This window comes from Ceratotherium simum, chromosome 4, assembly GCF_057802395.1.
Source record: "Ceratotherium simum simum isolate JZ-2026a chromosome 4, ASM5780239v1, whole genome shotgun sequence".
Classification (NCBI taxonomy): domain Eukaryota; kingdom Metazoa; phylum Chordata; class Mammalia; order Perissodactyla; family Rhinocerotidae; genus Ceratotherium; species Ceratotherium simum.
Window position 1 is genome coordinate 9,211,911 of NC_141903.1, and position 15,108 is coordinate 9,227,018.

At 33.5% G+C, this 15,108-nt stretch overlaps 1 protein-coding gene across 5 annotated transcripts in view; it reads right to left on the reverse strand.

Moving 5' to 3' along the window:
- RANBP17 (RAN binding protein 17) overlaps positions 1–15,108 on the reverse strand; it is a 347,331-nt gene that overhangs the window by 284,783 nt on the left and 47,440 nt on the right. For all 5 annotated transcript variants that reach the window (XM_004428530.3, XM_087429435.1, XM_087429434.1 and 2 more), the window contains one exon: positions 14,611–14,804. In XM_004428530.3, coding sequence (XP_004428587.2) covers positions 14,611–14,804 — 194 coding nt within the window. The remainder of the gene's footprint in view (positions 1–14,610; positions 14,805–15,108) is intronic.

Consider the following 15,108-nt stretch of genomic DNA (forward strand, 5'->3'; position numbering starts at 1 on the left):
AAAAATGTGGAGATTAAACAACACACTACCGAGCAACCAATGGATCATTGATGAAATTAACGGAGAAATCAAAAACTATCTGGAAACAAACGAAAATGAAAATATGCCATACCAAACCACTGGGATGCAGCAAAAGCAGTCCTGAGAGGGCAACTCATAGCGATACAAGCCCACCTTAACAAACAAGAAAAAGCCCAAATAAGCAACCTTAAATTACACCTAACAGAACTAGTAAAAGAAGAACAAACAAAGCCCAAAGTCAGCAGAAGGAGAGAAATAATAAAAATCAGAGCAGAAATAAATGAAATTGAGACCAAAAAAACAGTAGCAAGGATTAATGAAACAAAGAGTTGGTTCTTTGAAAAGATAAACAAAATCGACAAACCCTTAGCCAGACTCACTAAGAAAAAAAGAGAAAAGGCTCAAGTAAATAAAATTAGAAATGAAAGAGGAGAAATTACAATGGATACCACGGAAATACAGAGGATCATAAGAGAATACTATGAGAAATTATATGCCAACAAATTGGACCATCTAGAAGAAATGGATAAATTCTTAGACTCATACAACCTCCCAAAACTGAACCAAGAAGAAATGGAGAATGTGAATAGACCAATCACAAGTAAAGAGATTGAAACAGTAATCAAAAACTTCCCAAAAAAATAAAAGTCCAGCACCAGATGGCTTCTCCGGTGAATTTTACCAAACACTCAAAGAAAATTTAATACCCATCCTTCTCAAACTATTCCAAAAAATAGAGGAAGATGGAACACTTCCTAAATCATTCTTTGAGGCCAACATCACCCTGATACCAAAGCCAGACAAAGACAACACAAAGAAGGAAAATTATAGGCCAATATCGCTGATGAACATAGATGCAAAAATCCTCAACAAAATACTGGCAAACCGAATACAGCAATATATTAAAAAGATCATACACCATGATCAAGTGGGATTTATACCAGGGACGCAGGGATGGTTCAATATCTGCAAATCAATCAACGTGATACACCACATCAACAAAACAAAGAATAAAAACCACATGGTCATCTCAATAGACGCAGAGAAGGCATTTGACAAGATACGACATCCATTTATGATTAAAAACTCTCAACAAAATGGGAATAGAAGGAAAGTACCTCAAGATAATAAAGGCTATTTATGACAAACCCACAGCCAACATCATACTCAATGGGGAAAGACTGAAAGCCATTCCTCTGAGAACAGGAACGAGGCAGGGCTGCCCACTCTCACCACACCTATTCAACATGGTACTGGAGCTTTTGGCCAGAGCAATTAGGCAAGAAAAAGGAATAAAAGGAATCCAAATAGGTAACAAAGAAGTGAAACTCGCACTATTTGCAGATGACATGATTTTATATATAGAAAACCCTAAAGAATCCATTGGAAAACTATTAGAAATAATCAACAACTACAGTAAAGTCACAGGGTACAAAATCAATCTACAAAAATCAGTTGCATTTCTGTATGCTAATAATGAACTAACAGAAAGAGAGCTCAAAAAGATAATACCATTTACAATTGCATCAAAAAGAATAAAATACCTAGGAATAAATCTTACCAAGGAGGTGAAAGACCTATACAATGAAAACTACAAGACATTATTGAAAGAAACTGATGATGACATAAAGAAATGGAAAGACATCCCATGCACATGGATTGGAAGAATAAACACAGTTAAAATGTCTATATTACCTAAAGCAATCTACAGATTCAATGCAATCCCAATCAGAATCCCAATGACATTCTTCACAGAAATAGAAAAAAGAATACTAAAATTCATATGGGGCAACAAAAGACCCCGAACAGCTAAAGCAATCCTAAGAAAAAAGAACAAAGCAGGAGGCATCACAATCCCTGACTTCAAAACATACTACAAAGCAATCGTAATCAAAACAGCATGTTACTGGTACAAAAACAGACACACAGATCAATGGAACAGAATTGAAAGCCCAGAAATAAAACCACACATATATGGACAGCTAATTTTTGACAAAGGAGCTAAGAACATACAATGGAGAAAGGAAAGTCTCTTCAATAAATGATGTTGGGAAAACTGGACAGCCACAGGCAAAAGAATGAAAGTGGACCATCTGCTATCGCCATTCACAAAAATTAACTCAAAATGGATCAAAGACCTGCAACTATAAAACTCATAGAAGAAAATATAGGCAACATACTATCTGACATTGGTCATAAAGGAATCTTTTCAGATGACATGCCTACCTAGACTAGGGAAACTAAAGAAAAAATAAACAAGTGGGACTTTATCAGATTAAAGAGCTTCTACAAGACAAACAAAACCAGAATCAAGATGAACAGACAACCCACCAGCTGGGAGAGAATATTTGCAAAACATACATCTGACAAGGCGTTGATCTCCATACATATAAAGAACTCACACAACTGAACAACAAAAAAACAAACAACCCGATCAAAAAATGGGCAGAGGAAATGAAGAGACACTTCTCCAAAGAAGACATACAGATGGCCAATAGGCACATGAAAACATGTTCAACATCACTAATCATCAGGGAAATACAAATCAAAACAACACTAAGATATCACCTGACGCCCATTAGAATGGCTATAATCACCAAGACAAAAAACAACAAATGCTGGAGAGGATGTGGAGAAACAGGAACCCTCATACACAGCTGGTGGGAATGCAAACTGGTGCAGCCTCTATGGAAACGGTATGGAGATTCCTCAAAGAATTTAAAATAGAGATGCCCTATGATCCAGCTATCCCACTACTATGAATCTATCCAATGAACCTGAAATCAACAATCCAAAGAGGCTTATGCACCCCTATGTTCATTGCCACATTATTCACTATAGCCAAGAAGTGGAAGCAACCTAAGTGTTCCTCGACTGACGATTGCATCAAGAAAATGTGGTATATATATACAATGGAATACTACTCAGCCGTAAAAAAAAGACAAAATCGTCCCATTTGCAACAACATGGATGGGCCTGGAGGGTATTATGTTAAGTGAAGTAAGCCAGAAAGAGAAAGACAAACACTGTATGATCTCACTCATATGTGGAATATAAACCAACACATGGACAGAGAAAACTGGACTGTGGTTACCAGGGGCAGTGGGGGTGGGGGAAGTGGGGTGGGCACAAGGGGTGAAGGGAGTCATATATATGGTGATGGACAAACAAAAATGTACAACCCAAAATTTCACAATGTTAGAAACCATTAAAACATCAATAAAAAAATAAAAATTAAAAAAATTAAAAAAAAAACTATTAAAACATAAATAAAAAAATAAATAAATAAAAGGAAAAAAATATTTAACTTTATAATCTAACTTAACCGTAAACTTAACTCATTTATGTTTATTAGGTTAATAACATATCTGGAACGCTCCTACTATTTTATATTTTACTGTTGTCTTGTTTTTTCTGTCTCTTTTTTCTCTTTTCTTGGCTTTTTAAAAAATTGAGTTTATTTATTTTCCTATTTCATCATTTTCCGTCTACTGCATTATGGAAGATAATCCCATGATATCAGCACTCTTAGTTGTTACTCTTGAAATTTTATCACCTTAATTCTCCTCCTTAATAAGACAAGGAATTAAGACAATTTTAATTCTCATCACTCTCCTCTCTCTTATATGCTACTGGTTATGGTGGGTTCTTTTTTAATTCCACAAGTTAATCTTTTTTTAAAATATATATTTAAATATGTTTAAAATAAAATAACTTAATTTAAATTTAAAATAATTAAAATAAAATATAAATAATCCTTTTTTTTAAAATATACAGACTATATTTGTTAAAATGTATATACATTTACCAATTTCCGTGTACTCATTTCCTTCCTTCTGGAATTATACCCTTCATCCTCAAAAATAATCTTTGGAATGTTTAATGAAAACTTTTAATGAAGAACCTCAGTAAAGATCTACTGGTAGAAAAGATTCTGTTTTGGCTTGTCTGAAAATGTCTTTTGTTTATCCTTCTTCTTGAAAGATACTTTTGCTGATATATAATTATAGGATGGCTGTTATTTTGGCTCAATTGTTTGAGAATAACATTCCACCATCTTCCAGTTTACATTTTTACTGTTGAGAAGTGAGTTTATGAGTCTATTTTACACTTGTCTAGCTGCTTTTGAGATTTTGGGGGCCACCCGGTTTGACTAAAACGCTGTTTTTTGTTTCAGACTGCTATATGTTGGGCTTGCTGTATTGATGTATTCATGTCTTCCATTAATTCTGAAAAATTCTCAGATAGAATGTCTTCAGTTATTACCTCTGTTCCATTCTCTCTATTCTGTCTTTCTGGGATTCAATTTGACATATCGGACTTTTTCATTCCATCCTTTAACTTCTCTTCTAATATTTTCATTTTCCTTCGTTCTCTACCATTTTTGAAAATGTCTTCAAATCTAACTGGCAATTTGCTAATTCTTTACTCAGCTAGGTCTAATTTACTGTTTAATACATCCACTGAATTTTAGATCACAAAGAAATTTTTTTCAATAATAAAAGTTTTACTTGAGTCTTCTTCAATCTGCTTGGTCGTTTTTCATACTCTTGCTTGATCATTTGTGATTCTATTTTTTATTTCTTTAAACACTTCATACATAATTATTTTATATTCCTAACCAACTCCAACATCTTAAGTTTGATTAATAAATCAAATAAACAGCTTTTTTTTTGTTAGTGTTCATTCACGTTATCTTGTTTCGTTGTTTGTGTGCTGGTTATTTTTTAGATTATCAAAATTTATTTGGTTAATCCTAATCTGCAAGATTCTCGAGGCCCTAAATTATGGTTGCTATTCTTCAGAGAAGATTTTAATTTCAGAGATGATTTTAATTTACTTTTTTGCTGGAAGCCAAGGGGATCTACCAATTTAGGACCACTTTATCTCCTTTTAAGGGTCCAATTTAATGTAAGAATCTCAAGTTCAGTACACCTACCTCACTACTAGCCTGAGGCTTTGCCACCAATTTAACCACTGACATTGATAATTTGCCTTTGAAAGCAATGCTGTCATTTGTCCTTGTTTGCTGCTGACTAGTCTCATTCTGGTTAAAGTTTATTTTTGGAGGAGAAAGTAGTCAGAAGATAAGGGACAGAGGAGTGAAGAGCAGCAAAGTGGAGGACAAGGAATCTCAGAAATTCCATGTACTTATTTCAAGCCCAGCAATGCATTAAAAAGTTTATCCGGGATCTGATTGTTTTGCAGCCGAAAGGCCTTTCAGAGCATCTAGTTGACCACGCTGAAGTGAAAGTTATTACTTTTTTACTTTTAAACAAGCAAACACTAATTGTGATATAAACTAAAAAAGAAAATGTGATTTTATAGGTAGTAGGCTAAACATGAACCAAATTACAACATAACAATCTGAATTAATGTGGAGAACAAATCTGAAATGATACTATATAAGGCTGCCATTGTGTCATCAGGCAAAAAAAAAAACAAAAACCAAAAACACTACAAGCCAGGCTTACAAGGCAACCACATAGCTACAAAAAGATACTTAAACTGAATAGACAAGTGGGAACTGAAACCCAGCAATACTCTACTCACCAATCTGGGCACCCTACTATGCTGCTGCCTGCTTAGAAGAAAATGAGCTTTTTTCTAATTTACACAATGGCACCAAATGTACTACCGAGCCGTTAAGAAAGTAAAATAAATCCTCAAAGGCCAAAAATGATGTGAGGGCTGAAACTTAAAGACATAAGCATAGAAACAACTAGAACTTGAGCTTCTCCTTTGATGGTCAAAGGACAAAGCCTAGGGCATGCCCAAGGTGAGGAGTCCAATAGGAAACTCTTACATAAAGGTGGGACAAAGAATTACACCCTTAGTGAAAAAGTGAACTAGAGGAAAAAAACCTGCCCTACACAGAGAAAGACAACACAGAAACTTGTCTGAATTGACTTCAGTGTTAGGTGGAGAGGAGGAAAAACTCCTCAAGTCAGACCTCATATGGTTTGTGGTCTAAATACAGACTACCAGTGTGATATGAAAAACCTCATTCTAAGGCAAGAGTTTAAATGGTATTGAGTTGGTAGTCCTCCTTCTTCCTACTTAGTTAATAGACTAAACACCTCAATTAAAGACATAGATGGTCAGAATGAATGCTTTGAAAAGGAAGAACTATATACTGTCTACAAGAGATACACTTTAAATATACAGACACACACAAACTGGAAGTAAATGGATGAAGAAGGATATCCCATGTAAACAGAAAGCAGAAGGCGGCACTGGCCATAGTAACATCAGATAAGACAGATTTCAAGATAAAAGGGTCAATTAATAAGGAAGACGAAACATTTATAAATGTCTACATGAAGCAAAAATTGACAATTAAAAGTAGTATAGACAATTTCACAATCATATTTGGAGATTTTAACAGCGCTCTCTTTGTAAATAATAGAAATAGACCACCCCCTCCAAAAAAAAAAACCAAAATCAGTAAAGACAAAGTATACCTGAACAACACTATTAACTATCTTGATTTATTTTCTATTTACATACTTCTAGACCCAACAGTGGTAAAATACATATTCTTTTCAAGTGTACATGGTATATGTTTACCAGGATAGACCATATGCTGGGTCATAAAACAAGTCTCAATAAATTTAAAAATCATATAAATTAAATATCATATAAAATGATATTTGACCAAAGTAGAATTAAATTAGAAATCAATAACAATATGACAACTAGGAAAACCCCAAATATTTGGAAGTAAAAAGCATACTTCTAAATAATCCATGAATTAACAAAATAACAGACTAGAAAATATTTTTTAACTAAATGATAATGAAAATAAAACATCAAAATTTATGAGATGCAGCTAAAGCAATGCTTAAAGTAAAATTTATAGCTTTAAATGTTTTTATTAGAAAAAGACAGGGCCAGCCCCATGGCCTAGTGGTTAAGTTTGGTGCACTCTGCCTCAGTGGCCTAGGTTCAGTTCCCAGGCACAGACATATACCACTCGGCAGCAGCCATGCCGTGGCAGTGACCAACATAAAAAAATAGAGGAAGACTGACAGAGATGTTAGCTCAAAGCAAATCTTCCTCAAGCAAAAAGAGGAAGATTGAGGGGCTGGCATGGTGGCGTAATGGTTAAGTTTGCATGCCCTACTTCGGCGGCCCAGGGTTTGCAGGTTCAGATCCCGGGCACAGACGTATGCACCACTTATCAAGCCATGCTGTGGTGATATCCAATATAAAATAGAGGAACCTGGGCACGGATGTTAGCCCAGGGCCAGTCTTCCTCAGCAAAAAGAGGAGGATTGGCAACAGATGTTAGCTCAGGGCTAATCTTCCTCAAAAAAAAAAAAAAAAAGAAAGAAAGAAAGAAAAAAGACAAAAATCTAAAAATCAAACATGTGAAGTCTCCATCCAAAATTAGCAGAAAATGGGCCAGCCCCGTGGCTTAGCGGTTAGGTGCGTGCACTCCGCTGCTGGCGGCTCGGGTTCGGATCCCAGGTGCGCACCGACGCACCGCTTCTCCAGCCATGCTGAGGCCGCGGTCCCACATGCAGCAACTAGAAGGATGTGCAGCTATGACATACAACTATCTACTGGGGCTTTGGGGGAAAAAAAATAAATAAACAAAATTAAAAAAAAAAAATTAGCGGAAAAAAAGACCAAATAAAATCAAAAGTATAAAGGAGAAAACAATAAAGCTTAAAAAACCCTATGAAATAAAAAATGAACAAATAATAAAGAAAACTGATGAAACTAAAAGTTGGTTCTTTGAAAGTTTAAAAAAACTGATAAATATCCATTTGGGTCAATCAGAGGTGGAAAAAAGAGGCAAAAATTGTCAACATCAAGAATAAGGAGGTAAGGGTGGGACCCACCCTTGAAGGTGGGTGAAGGAGGTCAAAAGGTACAAACTTCCACTTATAAAGGAAATAAGTCATGGGGATGTAATGTACAGCATGGTGACCATAGTTAATAATACTGTATTGTATATTTGAAAGTTGCTAAGAGAGTAGATCTTAAAAGCTCTCATCACAAGAAAAAAAAATTTTGTAACTATGTATGGTGATGGATGTTAACTAGACTTACTGTGGTGAGCATTTTGCAATATATACAAATATCGAATCATTATGCTGTACACTTGAAACTAATATAACGTTATATGTCAAGTAAATCTCAATTAAAAGAAAAAGAATGAAAGAAGGGACGTCACTTCAGATCCTATAGACTTTAAAAGAATAACAATAGAATGTTAGGAATAACTTTATTCCAATAAATTTAAACATAGGACAAATTCCTTGAAATATACAAATGACTAAATTTGACCTCAGGAGAAATAGAAAATTTGAATAGTCCTATATGAATTAAAGAAATTAAATTCATAATTATAAACCCTCAGGCCCACAGGCTTCACTGGTGAATTCTATCAAACTCTTCAAGAAGAAATAATACTAATACTACACAAACTCTTTCAGAAGATAAAGAAGGAAGAGGGAATACTTCTTGACTCATTTTATAAGGCCAGTATTACCCTGTTACCAAAACCAGGCAAAGTTATCACAAGAAAAGAAAACTACAGACAAATATCCTTCATGAACATCAACGTAAACTAACAAAATTTTTGCAAACTGAATCTAAAACTATATAAAGGAACACTGTCTCATAACCAAGTAGGATTTACCCTGGGAATGCAAAGCTGGTTTAACCAACCAGTTTAATTCACTACACAGTCATCCATTGCTTAATGACAGGGATACATTCTGAGAAATGCATCGTTAGGCGATTTCATCACTGTGTGAACATCATAGAGTGTACTTACACAAACCCAGATGGTATAGCCTACTACACACCTAGGCTATATGATACTAATCTTTTGGGACCACCATCATATATGTGGTCCACCATTGACCAAAAATGTCATTATGTGGTACATGACTATACCAGTAAAATAAAGAAGAAAAAAAGGTCATTTGAATAGGTGCAGAAAAAGCATTTAAAAAAATCAATGCCCCATTCATTATAAATAAACAGAGGAATAGAAGAGAATTTTCACATTTATTATGAACATCTTAAAAAAAAAACCTACAGATAACATCATACTCAATGGTAAAAGGCTCAATGCTTGCTTTTTTTTTTTCTTTTAAAGATTTTATTTATTTATTTTTTTCCCCCCAAAGCCCCAGTAGATAGTTGTATGTCATAGCTGCACATCCTTCTAGTTGCTGTATGTGGGACGCAGCCTCAGCATGGCTGGAGAAGTGGTGCATCGGTGCGCGCCCGGGATCCAAACTCGGGCCGCCAGCAGCGGAGTGCACACACCTAACCGCTAAGCCACGGGGCCGGCCCATTTTCTGCTAATTTTGGATGGAGACTTCACATGTTTGATTTTTAGATTTTTGTCTTTTTTCTTTCTTTTTTTTTTTGTGAGGGAGGAGGGCACACACTTAACCGCTAAGCCACAGGGCCAGCCCCTCAATGCTTTCTATGTACTAACAGAAACAAGGCCAGAATGTCCACTCTTACCACTTTTATTCTACACTGCACTGGAGGTCTTACCAGTGGAATAAGGCAAGAAAGAAACAGAAGGCATGAAGACAAGACATAAAACTGTCTTTATTTGCAGATGACATGATCATATACAACAATCCTAAAGAATCTACAAAAAAGGCTTTTAGAGTAAGTAAATTTAGCAAAGTCATAGGACACAGAGACCAAAATCAATTCTGGTTTTATAGAGTAGCAGAGACTAATCATAAAATTTACAATAGCATCAAAAATATATAGGAATAAATTTAGTGAAATATTTTTAATACCTGTGCACTGAAAACAATAAAACACTGCAAATAAAATTAAAGAACACCTATATAAGTGGAGCGATATACCATGTTCATGAACTGGAGACCTCGATACTGTTAAGATGGCCCAAATTGATGTACAGATTGAAGAAATCCCAATCAAAATTCTAGTGAGTTTTTTGTGGAAATTGACAAGCTGATGCTAAAATTAATACAGAAAGGCAAAAGGCCTAGAACAGACACAAATCTGTTGAGAAAGAAGAACAAGATTGGAGGACTTAAATTACCTAACTTCAAGACTTATAAAACTACAGTAACCAAGACAGCATCATAATATTGGCATAAGGATCAACATATAAATCAATGCAGAATAGAGAACAGGTCCAGTAATAGACCCTACTCTTTTATGGTCAATTGATTTTTGACAAAGGTGTCACAATAATTCAATGGAGAAAAAGCAGTCTTTTCAGCAAATGGTGCTAGAACAACTTGATAAACGTTTGGGTTGGGGAGGAGGTCATACCGTTACCTTACACCATTCACAAAAATTAACCCAAAGTGGATCATAGACCTAAACATAATAGTTAATACTATTAAACTTCCAGAATAAAACATAGAAGAACATTTTTGTGACCTGAGATACATATGATTTAAACACAAAAAGCAGAAACCATAAAGAAAAAACTGAAAAGGTAGATCATAAAAATTTAAAACTTTTCTCTTTGAAAGACAGTTGAAAAGACAAACCACAGACAGGGAGAAAATATTTGCAAACATATATGTGAAAAAGGGATTGTATACAGAATATATAAAACACTCTTGTAGTTCCAATAATAAGAATATGTATAAAAGAACAAACAACCCAATCTTAAAATGGGTAAAAAATGTGAACAGACATTTCACAAAAGAAGAGAGAAAAAAAGGCCAAAAAAGCACATCATTAATTATCAGGGAAATGCAAATTATAACCAAATGAGACACTATTACTAGACACCCAGCAGAATGGCTAAAGTTAAGAAAACAATATCAAATGATCATGAAGATGTGGAGCTAATGAAACTCTTATATATTGTTAATGGGAATGAAAAATAATACACTTTGTAAAACAGCACAGCAGTATCTTATAATATTAAACACATTTCTCATATGACCCAGCAATCTGTCATAGGTATTTACCCAAGAGAAATTAAAATTTAAGTACATACAAAGACTTGCCTGCAAATGTTCCTAACAGCATTATTCATAATAGCCAAAAACGAGAAGTGTAACTCAAATGTCCAACTTGTGAATAGATAAACAAACTATGGTAAAACCATAATACAGAATACTGCACAGCAATAAAAAGGAACAAAACACTAATATACACAATATATTTGAATCTCAAAAACATGTAAAGGAAACAAAGCCAAACACGAGACTACTTACTGTATGATTCCATTTATATAGAAATCTAAAAGAAACAAACTGTAGTGACAGAAACCAGTGGCTACCTGGGCCAAGAGTTAGGGAAAGGAATCAAATGGCATGAGAAAATTATTTAGAGTGAAAGAAGTGTTCTCTATTTTGAATACAGTGGTAGTTACACAGCTGTGAATAACTGCTAAATTCATCAAACTGTACACTCAAAAAAAAGAGAGAAAGGAAAAAAGGAAAAAAATATTTGCAACTCATTACAGACATGGGGCTCATTTTTCTAATATATAAAGAGTTCATAAAAATCAATGAGAACAGAAAAGACTAACAACCTAATAAAAAAAATGAGCAACGAAAATGAATAGTTCATTTACAGAAAAAGAAGACCAAATAGGTCTTAAATAAATTTAAACAATGCTTAACCTCACTGATATGAGAATGTTAAATTATACTGAGAAACCATTTTTCACCCGTAGGATTGCCAAGAATTCAAAAGTATGGTACTACTGTCCTGTGAAGACAATATGGAAACACTCTTATAGATTGCTGGTGGACTAGTAAATTGGTAAAGTCCTTATAGAGAGTGATTTGGCAATATTTGTAAAAATTATAAATACATTAACCCTTCCACCCAACAGTAATTGCACTTCTGGAAATTTATCTTACAGATATATTTGCATATGTGTAAAATGACATATGTACAAGGCTTATCTGTAGAGCATTAGGTTTTTTTTTGTTTTTTTTTTAATTTTTTGTTTATTGCAGTAACATTGGTTTATAACATTGTATAAATTTCAGGTGTACATCATTATACTTCTATTTCTGCATAGATTACATCATGTTCACCACCCAAATACTAACTACAACCCATCACCACACACTTGTGCCGAATTAACCCTTTCACCCTCCTCCCTCCCCCTTTCCTTCTGGTAACATGGGATGGACATTGAGGGTATAGTGCAAAGTGAAGTAAGTCAGAGGGAGAAGGTCAAATAGAGCATTAGTTTTAATAGCAGAAGATGGTAAACAATTCAAATGACTATTAACAGTGGAGCAAATTGTTAAATAAATTATGATACCTTCAAAAAATAAAATATTATGCATCTATAAAAAATAAGCATTCTCTCTATGTTGATTTGAAAACAGCTATAAAATACACTGTTAAACGAAAAATAGCAAAGAGTAGAAGAGCCAGTGTGGTATGCCACATTCTATGTAAATAAAGGGAGATAAGAATTTATATATTCATAATTGTTTGTATACGCATACAAAAACTTTGGAAAGATATGCAAAACTAGTAAGAATCATTACTTCTTAGAGTGAAGAACAAGAGGACAGATTATAAGACTGGAACAGAATACATTTTAATTTCTTTTTTCTGGATAATGTAAATATATTACCTCTTCAAAAAGATTAGGTGAATTAATTAAAATAAAGTCTGATACAAAAATAACTAAGAGAATAGACACATTAAAGTGATATGTAAAGACATGTTACAAACTTGGGGACAATATTTACAGTTCAAATAACTAAAAGATTAGTGTCAAAAATACAGAAAGAGCTCAATCAGTAGGAGAAAGACCAAAAATCCAAATGGTGAGGGAGAAATGAAGAAAAAGCATGAACATATATATCACTGATGATGACACAACTAATAGTCAATAAACATAAAACAAAGCTAAACTTCATTAATAATCATGGGAGTGAAAAGTAAAATACTCATGAGATATATTACCTCAACAAGTCTGGCAAAAATTTAAGTCTAACATTACGAATTGTTGGTGAGCATCTAGATCAGGGTGGGAAGGATGTAAAGCAGTACAATCACTTTGTAAACTAGTTTGGCATTATCTGCTGAAGCTAACTATGTAATGGATATACATAACAATCTTTATAGCAGCACTCATTGTATTAACAAAAAATAGAAAAAACACAAATACCATTGACAAGAAAAATGCATAAATAAATTGTGGTATATTCAGACAACCACAGAACAGTGGCAGTGCAAATGAAAGAACTATAGCTATAGCATCAATATGAACTCTCATACATTCAATACTGAGAAAAAAATAATAAATAAGCAAGTAGAAGAAAAAACACAGTTTGATTCCATTTGTATAAAGTTCAGAAATACGCAAAACCATGTATTATTTTCAGAATATATAGATATGCGGTAAAACTGAAGAAAAGGTATCAAATAAACACAAAATTCAAGACTGTAAGTTTTTTCTGCTGGTAGGTAGGAGGACAGATTTGGATAGAGGAACAAAGGGAGTAGCAAAGATACTGGTATTGACCTATTTTTTAGATTATGTGATGGTGTTTCTTACTACTAGTCACTATTTCATAATACATATAAATATCCTTTTGTATATACTTGATATTTAATAATTTTCAAAACTCTACAAAAAGAAATCAATCAAGAAAAGACTACATGCTGCAAAAAAGTTAGTTCTCCCCAGTTTAATTTATAAATAAGGAGATCTTAATAAAAGAGAGAACGTTTAAAGTAGAGAAGGTTAACTATTCCACTATCCAGCCCCTCAGCAGTATTGTGTGACTCAATACAAAAACAATAACAAAAAACAGACAGATAATGAATAAAAGGCATTTTAAGATGACATCATATAAATGCAAAGGATAATCTTTTAAAGAATTTTTTTAAAAGACTTTAGATGGGAAATCATTGAGAGTAAGTTTGACTATCATTCCTTACCACTCACTTTCTAAAACAAGATAAAACAAACAGATATGAAAGAAAAAAAAAAAAACATTCTGGAACTATAATTAAAGTGCCTTCTATCAGAAATGTATAAAAGCAGTTCCATTCTCATAATTTATCTCATTAAAAAATATGAAAAACATATTTATTTATTTTCATTCCCTGCTATGTTCCTGAAAGGATTGTAAGGGATATACAGAAATAAACAGATCCTCCTTCAATAAAGGATTAAAGAAAAATAATGAGAAAACTGAGGAATTATTTAAAATATAATAATAAAATAAAGTCACGGTGAAAGCTAATACACAAATGCAAAACCATGATGAGGTCTTACATAATTTTTTACTGGCTAAACTGGGCTCTGAATTTGCAGTCAGCTATAGCAAAAAAGGAAACATGATTAGTTAAAAGATAGTTATAAGTTAATAAACTCTACTCAAAGATCATTATCAGCTTTTCTTGATAGTGATTCCAGAAATATTTCTTATAATCTTATAAAGAAGAACTGAAAATTAACTACCAAACCACCAAAATATCCAAAAGGTTAATAAAATTAATGGCTTATTAGGGGACCAGGAATTGAGGGAAATATACAAAAATAATTTGCAGTAAAATTATTAAAGTAATTAATGAAGCTACTTAAAATTCAATATAATATCATATAATAGTCACATAAAATTTACTGACCTTCCTGAATTGCCAGGTCCACACTTATCCCAGAAGCTGAATGCAGAAGTTTTTGATAATTCTGTGCATTTTGGTCAAACAACTGTACAAGAAGAGTACATGTCTTTTCATATTCACATCTGCTGACAGTGCACAACTGCTCCAACTGCTGAAACACAGTAGCAGTATCATCCAGTGGATCATCTAAATTACCTCTGCAAATATACAAAAGCAAGTTTGTAGACAACATTGGAGTGTTTTGTTCACCACAAATAAACTTTATCTAGTTAAATAAAATTCCATCAAGGATAAAGAAATAAAAGACAAATAGATTGGAAGGTAAGAAATAAAACGTCTATATTTAAAGACGACATGATTACATAAATAAAAAATGCCACAAAAAAACTAGTAACCAGTGAGTTTACCAAGGTCCTAGCATAAGGGTCAATATACAAAATTCACTGTATTACTATATATTAGCAATGAACAATTGGAAATTGAAATTTAAAAAACAGTATC